Source organism: Apaloderma vittatum, unplaced genomic scaffold (genome assembly GCF_000703405.1).
Source record: "Apaloderma vittatum isolate BGI_N311 unplaced genomic scaffold, ASM70340v1 scaffold32305, whole genome shotgun sequence".
Classification (NCBI taxonomy): Eukaryota; Metazoa; Chordata; class Aves; order Trogoniformes; family Trogonidae; genus Apaloderma; species Apaloderma vittatum.
The window spans coordinates 421-15,207 of NW_009717101.1; the positions used below are offsets into that span (position 1 = coordinate 421).

General features: G+C 38.7%; 1 protein-coding gene across 1 annotated transcript; it reads left to right on the top strand.

Moving 5' to 3' along the window:
• Window positions 1-462: 462 nt before the first annotated feature.
• Window positions 463-9,441, top strand: METTL4 (methyltransferase like 4; the record flags this gene model as incomplete). Its single annotated transcript, XM_009869786.1, has 7 exons — window positions 463-891; window positions 1,659-1,721; window positions 4,165-4,531; window positions 6,410-6,479; window positions 8,293-8,467; window positions 8,664-8,770; window positions 9,353-9,441. Coding segments are annotated over exons 1-7 (1,300 nt in total), but the record flags the coding sequence as incomplete, so codon positions are not given.
• Between the last annotated feature and the right edge of the window lie 5,346 nt (window positions 9,442-14,787).

The window sequence follows — 14,787 nt, forward strand, 5'->3', positions numbered from 1 at the left end:
AATGGGGCGAGTAGGTTCTAGGGAAAAACCGGAGCTGCCCGCGGGCACGGGCACTGCCGGGGCCTGGGCTCTGCCCCCGGGCTGTCATGTAAAGCCTGGCCTGACATAACTGCGGTGTCGTCGCACTGCCTTCTGAGTTGTTGAGAAGGTCCCCTTAGAGTAAATCCATATGGTACGAAATCGTATAGACCCGTTTAAAACTGTTTCGCTGTTAAAAAAGTGAAATAGGGGTGCAACAGAAGGCACGGTGGGGAAAACGGCTGCGGCCAGAAGTTTGTACAGCGTGCCCTGTGTGTGTTGGTGCCTGTCAGAAGATAGGTGCTACTTTCTTAAAGGTTGGTAATTCTGAAGAGTAAACTCTTAAAACCAGTTGCCCCAGGAGGAGCTTGCCACAGGAGAGGCGGATGGGTGCCAGCTGCGCTCCCAGGAAGCTGATTTTTCTCCCTGAAAGAGGCAGCGGCGATGTCGGTGGTGGCCCGGCTGCCGGCGGGCTGGCTCCTCGATCATCTCTCCTTCATCAACCGCTGTGGCTACGAGATTGGTGACTCCTTTGCGGGCCCCGGTGGTGTCCCTCTCAGCACTTGTGCCACATCTCCTGGAGACTCTCGTGCTACTCCTGCCTTTGCTGCCACCTCCTCATCGAGAGGTGGTCCTCTTCCTGGTCCTGGAGGTGCGACAGAAGCAGAAGATAGAAGAGCGAAAACGAAATATGTGTTTCGAGAGGAGCTCTTTGCCGTTTTCAAGCCCCATATCGCTGCGGCTCCTGAGGAGCAGCTGTGGCAGGGATTCTCTGATGCGAGCCTCACAGAAACAAGGGCCAACAGCAACAGCGAGGAGCACAGACAAAGAACCGACAGTGGCGTTGGCGATTCTGTTGCCAGCACTGGGAAGGTATGTTCTCCGTAATGTAGTAAACTATGGTAATCCCCTGGCAATTAAATACTTCTAACATTGTATCACACGTTTCCATTTCCTGAGGTTATGTAGGTGAGCAGGAACTATCCTACAACATATTTCAAGATGTATGGAAAATGTAAGTACTCATGGGAATATTCTTGTGTCCTTTGTTAGTAATGTGCATCCTGTGATTCAAAAGCAGAGTTGCTCACCAGAATCTTCTGACGTTGGTTTTGGACAGGCACTTGAGCTGAAACTGGTAGTTGTCAAGACTGTGTAGATTAACAAGGAGGGAAGGACAATATGAATTTGCTTTCAATATATAAGTTGTTCAGTACTGTTTCTTACAGACCATTAGGAAAAAAGAGTTGCAGGTCTAAACTAAGAAACATAGTCAAGATGATGTGGTTAATAGTCTCCTGTTATTGGTAAAATGCACTGGGCAGCTGAACAAATACCTTCTAGTACGGGCCCAAAGGAGACGTGAACATGAACTGTGGCACGCACTAGGTATGTTCAGATCCCAGTGCCATGATTAATATAACACACCTTTAAGGCTGGGTACCTTGAGAATGCCTAGGGCAGCCTAGATATTTTGAGATAATGTTTTTGCTATTGTTATACTTGTGGTGGAAAAAAAAAAATGGAAAATTTCTCCTGCTTTTAAAAAAGTTAATTTGCAATTCTGGAATGTTTATCTTTTTGCTTTCGTCACAGAGTAATATGGATTTTTTTTTTTTCATTGTTTGCTCATTCTGCAGAAACGTAAAAGGAAATGTGTATTCAACCAAGGTGAACTGGATGCTTTAGAATACCATTCAAAGGTAAGACTGAACAAAAGTATATTTTGCAAGTACGTGATATCTGTCCTTGGGCGTGTACGGAGTGCAAGACATAGTTGCAAACAAGTTCTGTTCTTGTAGCTTGTTCCACTAATGGGAAGGTCATCTTTGCAGTTCTTAAATGAATAAGTACCTACAGTGAATGCCTTCAGTGTAGATATATGTGGAACAAACTAGACATGAAACTGCAGCTGAGACGTTTCAAAGAGCTGGAAGCTGCTTTCACAGAAATATCTTTTACTATAATAAGTACTGTGATGGATTGAGTATTAATTGATAGCAAGTGACTGATTTGAGACCGATTTTGAAATAAACAGCATAACTCGTTCTCAAGATCAACCCATCTTTAGTATATTGGGACACTGTCCTGAATTTATTCAAGCTTCTCTGATCAAATGTGCTCCCAGATGTTTCTAGTCTGCTAGTGAGAAAGTATTTTTCCCTCTAAGATCTTACATGGTCATGTTAAGGCATTGTGAATGAGTTAGAATTCAGGTTTTTATTTAGGCTGACATTGGTGGTGTACTGGTGAAGCTATAACTGAATTACACTGAAGCGTGTTAATAAATCCTAGAAATGTAATCTATGGATGGTGCTCGGTGTATTCTTGCTGCTTTCCTAAATAGTGATGTGAACCTGAACTAGGACCTACACTTGCTTTCTTTCCTCTGAAAAAGGTGTTGGTCATGCTGGGCTTTTTGTTTAATTCTGTTCCTCTTGGACTGCACTTAAATGGCTATTTTTTTCTTCTTTTACATGGCAACAGCTTCATTGTAAACAGGTATAGTTTGCTTTGATGCAGTGTAGAGGTCCTGTAATTATTGTTGTGAATAAGCTATACATGTGTGGAATTGCCGTAAAGAAGAGAATTTTGGAGTTCAACATCAAACAGAGCTTTATGAATATGAAAACTTCTAAGCTGAAATAAAGTAATTCAACAGTAAGAATAAAGGAAGAAATGAAGATAAGAAATTTAATGTCTTGGAGGCCTGTGAACTTCATATGATTTTTGGTGAATATGCAAAAAAGACATAGTTTTGAAAAATCTGTAATCCCAGTTAACCTCCAATACCACTCACAGATTATAATGACTTTTGTCTTACTGTATTTGTAGTGTTAAAGGCTGTAGCTCTGCAAGTCAGTTCAGATTATTTTGGCACTTACTTGTATCTTTGGAACTGTTTTCAAAAAAAAAACCAAACCCAGATTTGTGTTTGCCAGTGAGAGCAGGCGTTGAATCCATTTATAAATTTCAGTCAGAGTCAACACAGGAAACAGTATAACATATGTTGAATTCCTTCAGCAGCTATTTGGTAAAACTACTGTTGAGATTGCTTGATAGTCAGGATAGTCCACCTGCAAATTGACACTTGGTTATAAGAAGAAAAGCCACCTGCATGAATCCAGCTGTTTGGTTTGTAGCATTTCTCAAGATACATTTATTAATTCTGTTAAAGCAGTATGAACTTTTACTATAACAGAAGTAGGTACTAAAAATTATAACTCAGTCTTCTCAGGTATCTAGATGGTGCTGCTGTTAAAGAAATTATTAAAAGAATATTCCTTCCTCCCATAATCTGGAAAATGTAATAAGTATTTTGTAAAAATATATTGTGAAGTAGAGGATTCCATAATAAGAAGCTTTAGAAAGCATAATAAGTGTTTGAAACCTTTGATAAATCCACTGTAAGTGGCAATATTGCTATTCTAAATGAACAAAAATAACTCATTGATAGTTAAAACTCATAAAAGCTCAAAGATTTGGGAATAAGACAGATCTCTAAATTTTGCAAAGGGAGGGTGCTGAAGTGAATGAGAGTATATACAGATCCAAGGATCTGGTCTTCCTGCACTCACAGATTGAGAGGTGTGCCTCTTAGAAATGTTGCAAAACCAAATTCTAATAATTTAATTTAATGATTGTACTTCCATATTGATTTTAAAGTTCCTAAAGTATTGTTTTTTGAAGTGAATTAAAATGTGGAAAAAATACTGATTCGTAGATCTCAGTATACATCTCAATTAAAAATACGTTTGTGGGCACAGTCAGTTGAAATTGGATTAAAATTTTAACTTCAAATTATTGTTTCAAAACTTAATGTTTGTTTAGAAAAATAGTATTCCACCTCTGTTGCCCGTGAAATATTTTATTTAGTATTCTCTCGCTCTTTCTTTCTCTAGGCTTCTAAGCATTGTAACTCTACAAAAAAAAAACCTGAAAAAGACCAACAACAAAAGTCAGCATGGCCTTATTATCGTGCCCTTCTAGATTTTGAGTCAATGGTCTCGGTGTTTGGCAGCGATGTCTTTCCCACTCTGCAGACTGAAAATGTTTTTATTTCTGTCACATTCTCTGTTCAAGTAGGTACTTGAAAGATCTCTGGTTTTGTTTCCCCCCTTGCCTTGTTTCTTTATGACCGTACAGGTCAGGAAGCTCATTTGGGAAGGCACTTTGCAGTTAGTCCAAGAAGGACTCAAGAGTGGTTATCTTCACGGCGTGACTGCAGAACACAGCTGCTGGAAGAACGTCGTTCCTGGACATGTGGGCTGTGGGCTGGTGGAATTATGTGAAATGGCAAAGCAGTTTCCAGCTGTGAGTGAAAGTGACCATCGAGCTGTACATGTGTTGAGTGACGAAACCTCTGTTCCAGAGCAGGACCTGCTTTCATGCGTTACAGAAAACCGCTCAAGCTGTACCAAGATAGTTGTGTTAATGGGACAGAAGTACTTGGTGCCACCAAAAAGCAGTTTCCTCTTGTCTGATGTTTCCTGTTTACAGCCCCTGCTAAACTGTAAGTATATTGAAGTGTTAAGAGTTTTCCACTTCTTTTCTGCCTGGGAAGAGCAGCTAATGTCAGGATGATTCAGGACTCAACAGATTTTAATATAGCATCATACTGGTAGGAAATGCTGCAGCAAGTTTTCAAAGTGGCGTTTCTAGCTTTGTGCAAGTAGTTGAGGGTTTTCAAAGAAATCTGGAGTGGTTAGGAGCTCATGTCATGGGGGAATTTCTGTCTCCAGGAGGCCTCTTTAAAAATCTCGGCCAAAATACAACAATTTGGGAGCATGTTCTGAGCTGTTGTTGGTATAGAAGTCGTGTAAATGCATTAAACTGGGTCTGGCCATGCTGCTGGGTCCCTGTCCCACAGAATGAGGCTTTAACATAAAGTTCATGGTGCTGCTAGAGTGGTGTTCCTGCTGCCTTGTTTTTTACCTAGATTAGACCACGGGAGAGGGATGAGATTATGTACCCTAAGGCAAGGATTCCCTTACAGATTTGTCCTGTTCAGTGGCAGAGTCTATTTAGATTGGCACGAAAATTTGTGAAACTAACCCTGGTGTCCCCCAGAGAAGATAACGTTTTGAGAGGCTCCTGCACCCAGCTGGAGGTGAACACCACTTTAGCAAGACCCTGAGAAGCAAAGATGAGTTGACTTCTTAGCTGGTACATTTCACAGCTGAGAGTATTGGCTTAGCTGTAATTATTATGTATATTATTTTATTATGTAATTATTATTAATATAAAAGCTTCATCAGACGGTCTTGTAGGAAATATGTTGCCTGTGAGGATTGCTGCTCTACTGGCTAATCAGTAATTTTAGATCTGTTAGTTATGTATGTTTCCTCTCTTCTAATATGCAACTTGGATGTTTAATTTTTTGATTAAGAAGACATGCAGGAGGTGAAATCTTCCTATCCAAATAATACTTTTATATTTGAGGTCCAGAACTTAGCCAGTTAGCTGTTTTCAACTTTTGCTGTGCTATCGCTATGCACAACTGTGCAAAAAGCAAGTTTGGATTCTCCCAGACGTCAGAGAGCAGTCCAAGAAATTTGAGAAAATGCTTTTGAAGTAACCAACAGTGAATGTTAATATAGTGCTGTGACTCTAGATTTTTTTTTTTTTTTTTTAGGAAATATGTTGTCCGTTTTAGTTATTTTTCTTCTTCCCTTTCACCTACCAAATGAGACTCAGTGAAGGAACAAATACATTGTGTGGGGAAAATATAAAATTGGAGAGTCCTGTTTTTTCATGGATGTATACCCTGTCTTTGATCCTCCAAATAAAGTAAATCCAGCTTCTCCCATGAAAACTCTTTCAATTCTCTTCCTCTGGTCAGTTAATTTTCATTTCACGCATTGGGTCTAGCTGTCTGCCCCTCTTCACCTCCAGTAGTGCAAAACACAATTTTCAAGGGCTAGTTTGGAGCTCTGCATGTCCTGATTGGCCTGCTGAAAGATCAAACAGGACAGGAATCTTGTGTTCAGGGCTGCAGCGTTTCACTCAGCTGTGTGCCTTATTACGTAGCTTCTGTTAGGAAACTCAGAGAAAATTTCTTGTACTCTGCTATCAGCTGGTGGTTTGTTTGTTTTTCTTATCTGAAAGTCCCCAAAATGTTCAAAATTTCTTGGAGGGATCTGACACAGATCACAAACTTCCTTTCTTTAGATAATCAGCCTAGAAATCTCAGTAGTATACGATTAAAACAAGCATACTAGAAGCCTTTTAACTTCTTATTTGGAAAGAACAGAAGAAAGTTGTGGCTTTGCTGCATAGCTGACTATTTAAGTGTCTGTATGTTGGCAGCTAAGAGACTTTATCTGTTTCAACTACTAGATTTATTTGAAACTTAACGTACCAGCTTGCTTTTTTTTTTTTTACTTTCCAGACAAGAAAAAATATGATGTAATTGTAATTGATCCACCATGGGAGAACAAGTCTGTTAAGAGGAGTAACAGGTAAAATTTATAGTAAAATCAAACAAACGCCTTAGCTTACAAAGGGTAAGTAACATTTTAACACACTGGTGCAATTCAAGACCAATATAACTGTGAGACAGTAGCTTAAACTAGCAAATACTGTGACAGGTGCCTGCCTTCAATTCTGTGAAAAGTCTCAGGGATGTCACTGGAATGGCTTGGTTACTTTGCACACAAAATATTTGCAAGAGTAGATCTTAAATAAAGACTATTAGTCCTTGAGACATCAGGAAAGTCCGAAGTCAACTGTTTTGTAAGGCCCAGATCATGCAGATAGGGTTACCTCAGTGGGCATAAAGCGTGATAAATGTCTAAGTATTTCCAGGACCAAGTTCCTATTTACAAGTGGGGTTTTTTTTATTATTTAAAAAAATAATAATTTGAGCTGTAGTTTGAGCTTCAGTCTGATAGGTAGAAGAGACAAAGTGATAATGCACCAGTAAAATCCTTAGGTGCAATAGGAACATTCTGAGTACTTGTAGTTTATGAAGTCATTAACTTAAAACTTTATGCGCTTCCTTCTCCACTGAGTAACATCAGGTTTATGCCAATGGATCTGTCTTGATTACCACAGAATTGTATCCATGTGAAAGAAGGGCAGACAGGAAGTAAGGCCTTAAAACTTTCTAGAATAGTCCTCACTGTAGCTTTTGAAGCTTGTTATGGAGACGTAATTTGAAGATCTGGAGACTGATTAGTAGGTTTTACTTTGAAAGCCCTACAGAATCCTCTAGAAGCTCAAGAGTTAAACTCTTTCAAGTGTCTTTCTTAACTATATAAGTTACTCAGAGGAAAATTGTAGTTATACACGAGCACAACTTAGCCAGCAAGACCCTCTCTCCCTTATAAAATAAAGGCCAAGGGTGGTGACTGACTTGCTCTTAGTTACCTAATTGACAGATAATCTTTGTTATGTGTTTCACACCTGGGTTCTGATTCTTGTTTGCTCTGAGCAGCTGAGTCCAGGAGGTTATTCAGTCTTGTTGTAGTTCTTGCTGTTGTGTTGGATGGGGATCCCATGTGCGGAGACGGTGGCTATCGATTCCAGTAGCAGTTTTTAATGCTACAGTGTGTACGTTCCATGAATTGCAGCTCCACTAATAACATAGAACAGCATCAGGGGGAAAATGGTAGAACAGAATCTGGAAAGCACGCTGTATTCACCAGTGTGGCATACAGTGAGCTCAAAAATGTGCAGAACTGTTCTGAGTATCCTAGGAAACATTTACCATGAATGGTAATTTAAAAATAATAAATAACTTCTGCAAATAACTGGAGAAGTGATAATGCTTTTATGACCTTTTAACCTGCCCATCAAATAGTTTTGCCCTTGCACTTGTAAGTGATTCACTTGTCATTTTCATTCAGAAGAGAGATTCTTCATTATGAGAAGTGAATAATGTTACATTGACTAAAGAGCTACATTTCACAAAATAGCTTTGTTCTGGTGTGAAGATGAGAGTATTGAATTATGTATGATAGCTTTTAAATTAAACGTGGGCTTTTAGACTTCTTCAGAATCACAAATCATAGTACTTTATTTGAGGGAGTAGTATAAGTATGTAGTTAAAGGTTCTGCTCAGTAAAACTTAACTACATATACTAATGACTTTATATGAGAATCCATCAGACTTGGCCACTGGGTGTCAGTCTTGATCCATTTTTATGACTTCGGTTGTCAAGCTAATTCTTGAAACATCTTGGCTGTGTAATTTCCTTATCTGTTTGCAGTGTTTTGAAGTTTTTATGTTTGATATATGCTAATTTGCTTTCTCACTCTATTGGCATATAGATACAGCCACTTGTCTTCGTGGCAAATCAAGCAGATTCCTGTACCAGCACTAGCTGCTCCAAATTGCCTTGTAGTCACATGGGTGACTAATAGACAGAAGCACTTGCGTTTTGTTAAGGATGAACTTTATCCTCATTGGTCTGTGAAAACACTTGCTGAGTGGCACTGGGTAAAAGTAAGTTCTCAATTTGTTTTGTTGCTTTCTTGGAAAATGAAAGAGCTTGCACTATGACACTTTATATTATAATTTGTCTATATATATGTATTGAAAAGTATAGTATCATCAGTATTGTCCTTTAATTGAGGCAAATGTATTGAAAAATTGGATATGAAAATCTTCCACTATGTATTTTTTAACTCCTTTGTATCAGATTACAAGAACTGGAGAATTTGTATTGCCGTTGGAGTCTTTACACAAAAAGCCCTATGAAGTTCTGATATTGGGGAGAGTTCAAGGAGATGGAAAGGATGCCTTAAGGTATGCCAGGATATTTGTAGTAAATCTCTTTTTTGAGGCTCGCTTGTTCATAGAATATAATGCCCCAAAATCTCTTGATGTCATCTTTTGGCTGATCGTGGACCTAAAAGTGGCTTTATTAGCTTTGGGTTAGGGGGATGCTTTAGTGAGATTGAAGGATGGAAACCTTTGTCTGTTCCGTATATCTGTCTGTGCTGGGGAACTGGCTTGGATAAAAGCCTCGTGGATAGGGTTTGCTTTGGTGACAAGTTCTCTTGGGCCTCAAGTCTTTGGCACAAGCTGATGCCATTTTGGGGGTGCTGGTATTTTTCTACATGTGAAAACCTACAGAACTATGCTGGTTATTCTCAATGGCTTTAGCTATTGTGAATCACATTTTGCCTAATGCCTCAGTGATTTCATAAACTCTCTTTTATGTGTTACAGCTGAGGAACATTTAACTTCCCTTAGACTTACCTGAACTTTACCTGTGACTGAACATTCTGTGTGTTAGTTCTCATCTGAAGTAGCTCTGAGAGAGCTGCAGCATCACGTTTGGTGATATTCAGTCTCCTGCTTCTCTTCTTCTGATTTATATGACAGGAAATCTGAAGATGTACTTCCAGTTCCAGAACATAAGATAATTGTCAGTGTACCATGCAGTCTGCATTCACATAAACCCCCTCTTACTGGTACGTTTTCTTGTGTTGTGTAATGCTTCTGTAGGGCATTGGACTTGGATGTCTGAAAATGATTTACCTAGGATGAGATACTTCTGTATAAGAAATGCCTTAATTTCCCACATGCCAAGCAATTTTGGTCAACAAGACTTGGGATTCCTCAGCATTTCTAAAAATGTTGTCAGGCATCTTAGTCTTGGTCTCTAAAAACGAACATGAAAAGTACAACTTCAAGCATTATTATGTGAATATTTTGGGTAGATATGTAAAAAAAAAGTAAAAAATATCTTCTACTTTACTGATAAAAGTAGGAACATTTTTCTTTATCACATTGTCTTGAAAGAAATGTTTTTATTTCTGCATGAGTTGTTTACACACCTGCAGTATAGTTGTGCCTTTAAATCCCAAAACTTTATTATTTTAAAACTGTTAACAATAGACAACAAACAAAACAATACCTACTTATTTCTGAGGACCTTTATTTAATTTACTGAACTTGATCAAGTAATTCCAAGCCAGCCAGTTTTTGCGAGTATGAATTCAAGTTTTCAGAGTTTAATCCAAGCAATTTGAAGCTTTCTGTGTGATAAGTTACCTGTTGCACATTGTTTTGGAGCACTCTAGTTTAATCAATAGACAGTTGTACTTCCTTCAACACTATGACGCTTAAATATCTTACAGTAAAACCAGCCATTTTAGGAGGATCTTTTTGCAGTTTTGCAGCCCCATCTTTAAGAATTAGGGCTACAGCAGGAAGCATGTGTGCTGTTTTAAGGTAATGAATGGTGAGGTAATGATTTTGAGGCAGCCACCTAGGGCCTCTTCAGAAAACCAGTACTTAGCAGCACGCTTGAACACAAACAGGAAACTTGTGAGGTATCTGAGGGTGCAAACCAGCAGTTTGTGTGTATTATAGAGAATTCTAATGCCAGAATGGTCCTCAGAACAAAGTTTTTGTGGGGCAGAATGTGGAAACCATATTGGGGAATCTTTCATAAATGGTGATCCTGAATGGATTTTGACAGAAATTGTCCATGCTTAGTTATGTATTTATTGACTCTCTACTTGAATGCTGGGATTTGGTACTTTTGCATGGCTTTTATGTTTCTGTTTGAAACATGAATTTGCCCTTGAGCAATATCAGCGATTTCCAATGTTTTTGTAAAAACCTACACATATCCTACAGTTTTGGCAGCTTTATTCACAATATGGTTATGGAATGAAGAGGTAGAACATAGGACAAAAACTAATGGCTGATGCTTTGATTTCAGCGTTGTAAAGGATATCGCTTTCACAACCAAACAATATTCTCAAGTGGTCAGCAGAGAGCAGCTGAGCTACAGCCTGGAGTGGTTCAGAAGTTTTAACAGAAGCAGAGATTTGGCAGTGGGGGAGAAGGACACTTGATGAGTCTCATGGATTCTTTATGCTTTGTTCAAGCAATAACAAAGCCAAAAATACTAGTATTTACTGATGCTGCCTGGCACTTTATTTCTTGTTACTGCTATAAAGGTTGTATGTTGGCACATATGTAGCCACTTAATGAGTGATTATTACAGTTTATCTCACTGGGGGAAGAGAAAGATGTAAATTAAAGTAAGCCATCAAAGAGAAGTGTTTGGGTTCCTACAGTGCATTTAACCATGAAATTGCGACTGTAGGGGTTTTTGGTGATGCATGTGCTGTGCTCAATGCTTAGAGCTTTAATATGTCATTGTAAATGTACTTAAGCTTCTTTATGCAAATCCATTGAAATGAAATTGTATTACTCCTGGTTTTGATTCAAATAACAGCAGGTTTTCGTCCTAATTCAATTCAATGTTGTTCTTAGAAGACAGAAGGTATTCTGTTACACAGATGATGTGAAGTAATGTAGAACTTCAAACACCTTTTTCCTGTTTTGTAGATTCTTCTTGTTATAGCCATTTCTCCTCCAGTTTTTAAGTGTGTACATTTATTATTAGAAAATAATATTGTCATACAGGAGTAGACCTAAAAACATTAGAATTAATTCTAGGCTATGCTCTAGCCACTGTATGTATTTCCAGCAGAAGAGTGCCATGGGAAATCTTGGGAACTCCCTACTCCTGTAGCAACCTTGACTTGCTAGGCCATGCTATAAAACAGTCTGGGAAGTAAAAAGAAGTAAATGCCTTTTGTTTCCTTATGCACTTCGTGGGCCCTTACTGTTAGATTAATTGATAGGTGATAGGTTTGACTTGAAGCTTGGGAAAGTTGCAGAGATGTAAAGCCATCTTTGTGCTGAGTTTCAAATCTTTTCCCACTCAATTCGGGGATAAGACAAACGGGGCAGTAAGGACCTGAACATTGCAAACTCTTTTGAAGAGTTACTATGAAATAAATTCAGTCATGTCAAGCTTTACATGGCTGACAAATCAGACTGTGAAAAGCTGACAGTCATTTTCATTTAATATATCCAGTTTGCCATGCTAGTTAGGCAATGGAAGCTCAAAAGATGGAGAAACTGTTGCTTGTTTCAAAAATTGTTCTCCCTTTCCCTTATTGAAATGCATTTAGCAGCATGCATCTTCAATATGTATTTGGGATTAAGAGTGGGCGGGTATGGCAGGGATCCTGCCTGACTGCTGGATTGTATTTAGGAAGGAAGCGGCTTTTCTGGAAGACCAGCGGTGTATCTGCCAGCTGCCTTTGTGTGTCCTAAGGCATTAGATACCCAAGTTTAGATACCTGAGTTGCTGTCATAGTGTTTATGACACCAGCAAGCGATAGATGTTACGTAGATTACTCTTTATTTAAGCTGTTTGTTGTCAATGGCGTCTGTAAGTAGATAGAGGTAATTGTCTGCGTAGTTTCTTTTTTTTTTTTTTTTTAGAAAATCTATTCCCATGGTAGAAAAACCTAATATTTAATCCTTCTCCCGATGTAAATCCTCTAACCTGTTTTCAGAGGGGAAAAAATGTCCAGGGTTTGCTTAAGGGCTGCACATCAGATCCACACGTTAAGATAGCTTTCTGGTGATATAAAAGCCTGTCAAAGAAGCTGTAATTTGTGGCTCGAACACTGACTTTTCCTATTTTAAGGAAACCAGTGTAATGAGATTTTATGTCAACAAAATACAGACACATTATTGCCCTCTTGATATGGTAATTTCCATTGCAGTGCAAGTTACTGCCTGATGTGATTATGTAAATCCCTACAATCTAACAATGAAAAATCATACTATAATGTGATCTTGAATTATGTGTCTTCTGTCTCTGTTAAAAAAAAATAATCTGAATTCAAAAACGACCCTCTCTCTAGCAGAAGGAGTTCCTTTATAAGTTCTCTAATCAAATTGATTGAAAGATTGGCACAACCTTACTGCTTCTGCTGAACTAACCCATTGTTTGGCTACTTGTTTTTTGCATTTTGGCAATCCAGTCTTAGAGGTTGGTTGAACCTCCTAAATGTACTTTAAAATTTGTTCTCCTAGGCAGGGGACATTTTAGTGCTTACTAAAACTGCTTTTCATTACTAGACTTAGTGCTCTGATGATATTTTTAATCTATACATTTTAAGAGCAGATGTCAACATTACTAATGTGGTCGTAATGAAATTTTGTTACCTAGGTAGTTGCTTCCTGTATTTAGAAGCCTATATAAAATGTTTCTGTTTTGTTTTGTACCGAGCAGGGAAAAAGGTCATACTAAGCCTGACTCTGCTGTAAGTTTTGTGTGACCTAATGCCCATAAGGGTCAAAGAGGTATCCTGCAGATATCAGGATCTGCTTACAGAGAACTTAAGCAAAGCTCTGAAGGTTTCAGTTCTACAGTCTCTCCCTCCTCTTCTGTGGAAAAAGTGCAACCTCCTGCAACATGGACTTTCTTAGGTGATCAAGAGAATAGATTTTTGGAAGACCTTTGTTAAAGTCATAGAATCATAGAATGGTTTAGGTTGGAAGAGACTTAAAGGTCATCTAGTCCAACCCCCTGCAGTGAGCAGGGACATCTTCAACTACACCAGGTTGCTCAGAGCCCCATCCAACCTGACCTTGAATGTTTCCATTCAAGGGATGGGGTATCTACCACCTCTGTGGGCAACCTGTTCCAGTGTTTCACCACATTTGTGAAAAATTTCCTCATTCTATCTAGTCTGTATCTACCTTCTTTTAGTTTAAAACCATTGCCCCTTGTCCTATTGCAACAGGCCCTGCTGAAAATTTTGTCCTCAGCTTTCTTATAAGCCCCCTTCAAGCTTTGAAAGGCTGCAGTAGGGTCCCACTCGAGCTGGTCTTGTCTGGGTTGAACGACCCCAGCACTTCCAGCTTCCTGTCTTAGGAGAGGTGTTCCATCTCTCTTTATCACGTTGGCAGCAATTTATGAACAAGAAATCTGTAACTAAATATAGCATGGAAAAAGAACAATAGATTTGACCACACTTTTTAAAATTTATTTTTTATTATGGTGGGTTTGCAAAGTGGTATAAAAGCAGCTACTCATAGATGGTGTCTAATTAGATGAACTCCCTTGGCACCACACAGCAACGTTCAGTGCTGCAAGTTTCTGTCAGAATGTACATTTTCCTCTAAACCTCCAAGACTCTTCTCTGCGAATGTTAGATTTGTTTAAACATTTTAGCTTGCCTCTAAAAGAAGCAGATTTTTAGAATAAGATTCTGACTGGTAGCAGTATTTTTTAGATTAAAAGCTGCCTTGATGATAACCCATCTGAGACGTTCATTTGACATTTGTTAAAGATTGAGGCAAGGAGAACAGATTTACATGCCATGCCAAAATAGAAGAAAGCCTGGAAACAACCTTTACAAAATAATTACAAAAAAAATTTTGAATGGGTCAAAGCTTTCGAAGAAGTGATCATGTAGGTAGGAAATGCATCTGAGATTGGTTAGTGCTTGCTAGAAAGTGAGGTGAATGCTCATTTTTCTGCAGTGGGATCAATCCATGACAAAATCAGCTGAGATTTCACACAGGGAGTTTGTGACTGGTAAACTTAATGCAAAAACCTGGATTGCACCAAAAAACCCCATTCCCTCTCATACTTAGATGTATGCTGATTGGGTGCATTTGTGCCTTCTGCAGTGATGGTATCTGAAGAGACTGAGTTAAGCTATATTTTTAAGCTATAGAAATTCAGAAACTACTAGGAGATCTGATCAAAAATAACCAAGATATGCTTTGAAAAAGGAAATGGTTTCATAGTTTTTCTTTTGTCCTCTGTAAAAAAATACACACCCCCCCCCCAAACAACCCAAACCAACATACAATTTTTAGTATAGATGTTTTTCAGTGTTTTTACCTTCCTTGTGTTGGGTACTCCTTAGGCCTTTGCTTTTGTCATGCATGTGTTTATACATAGAATCATAGAACAATTCAGGTTG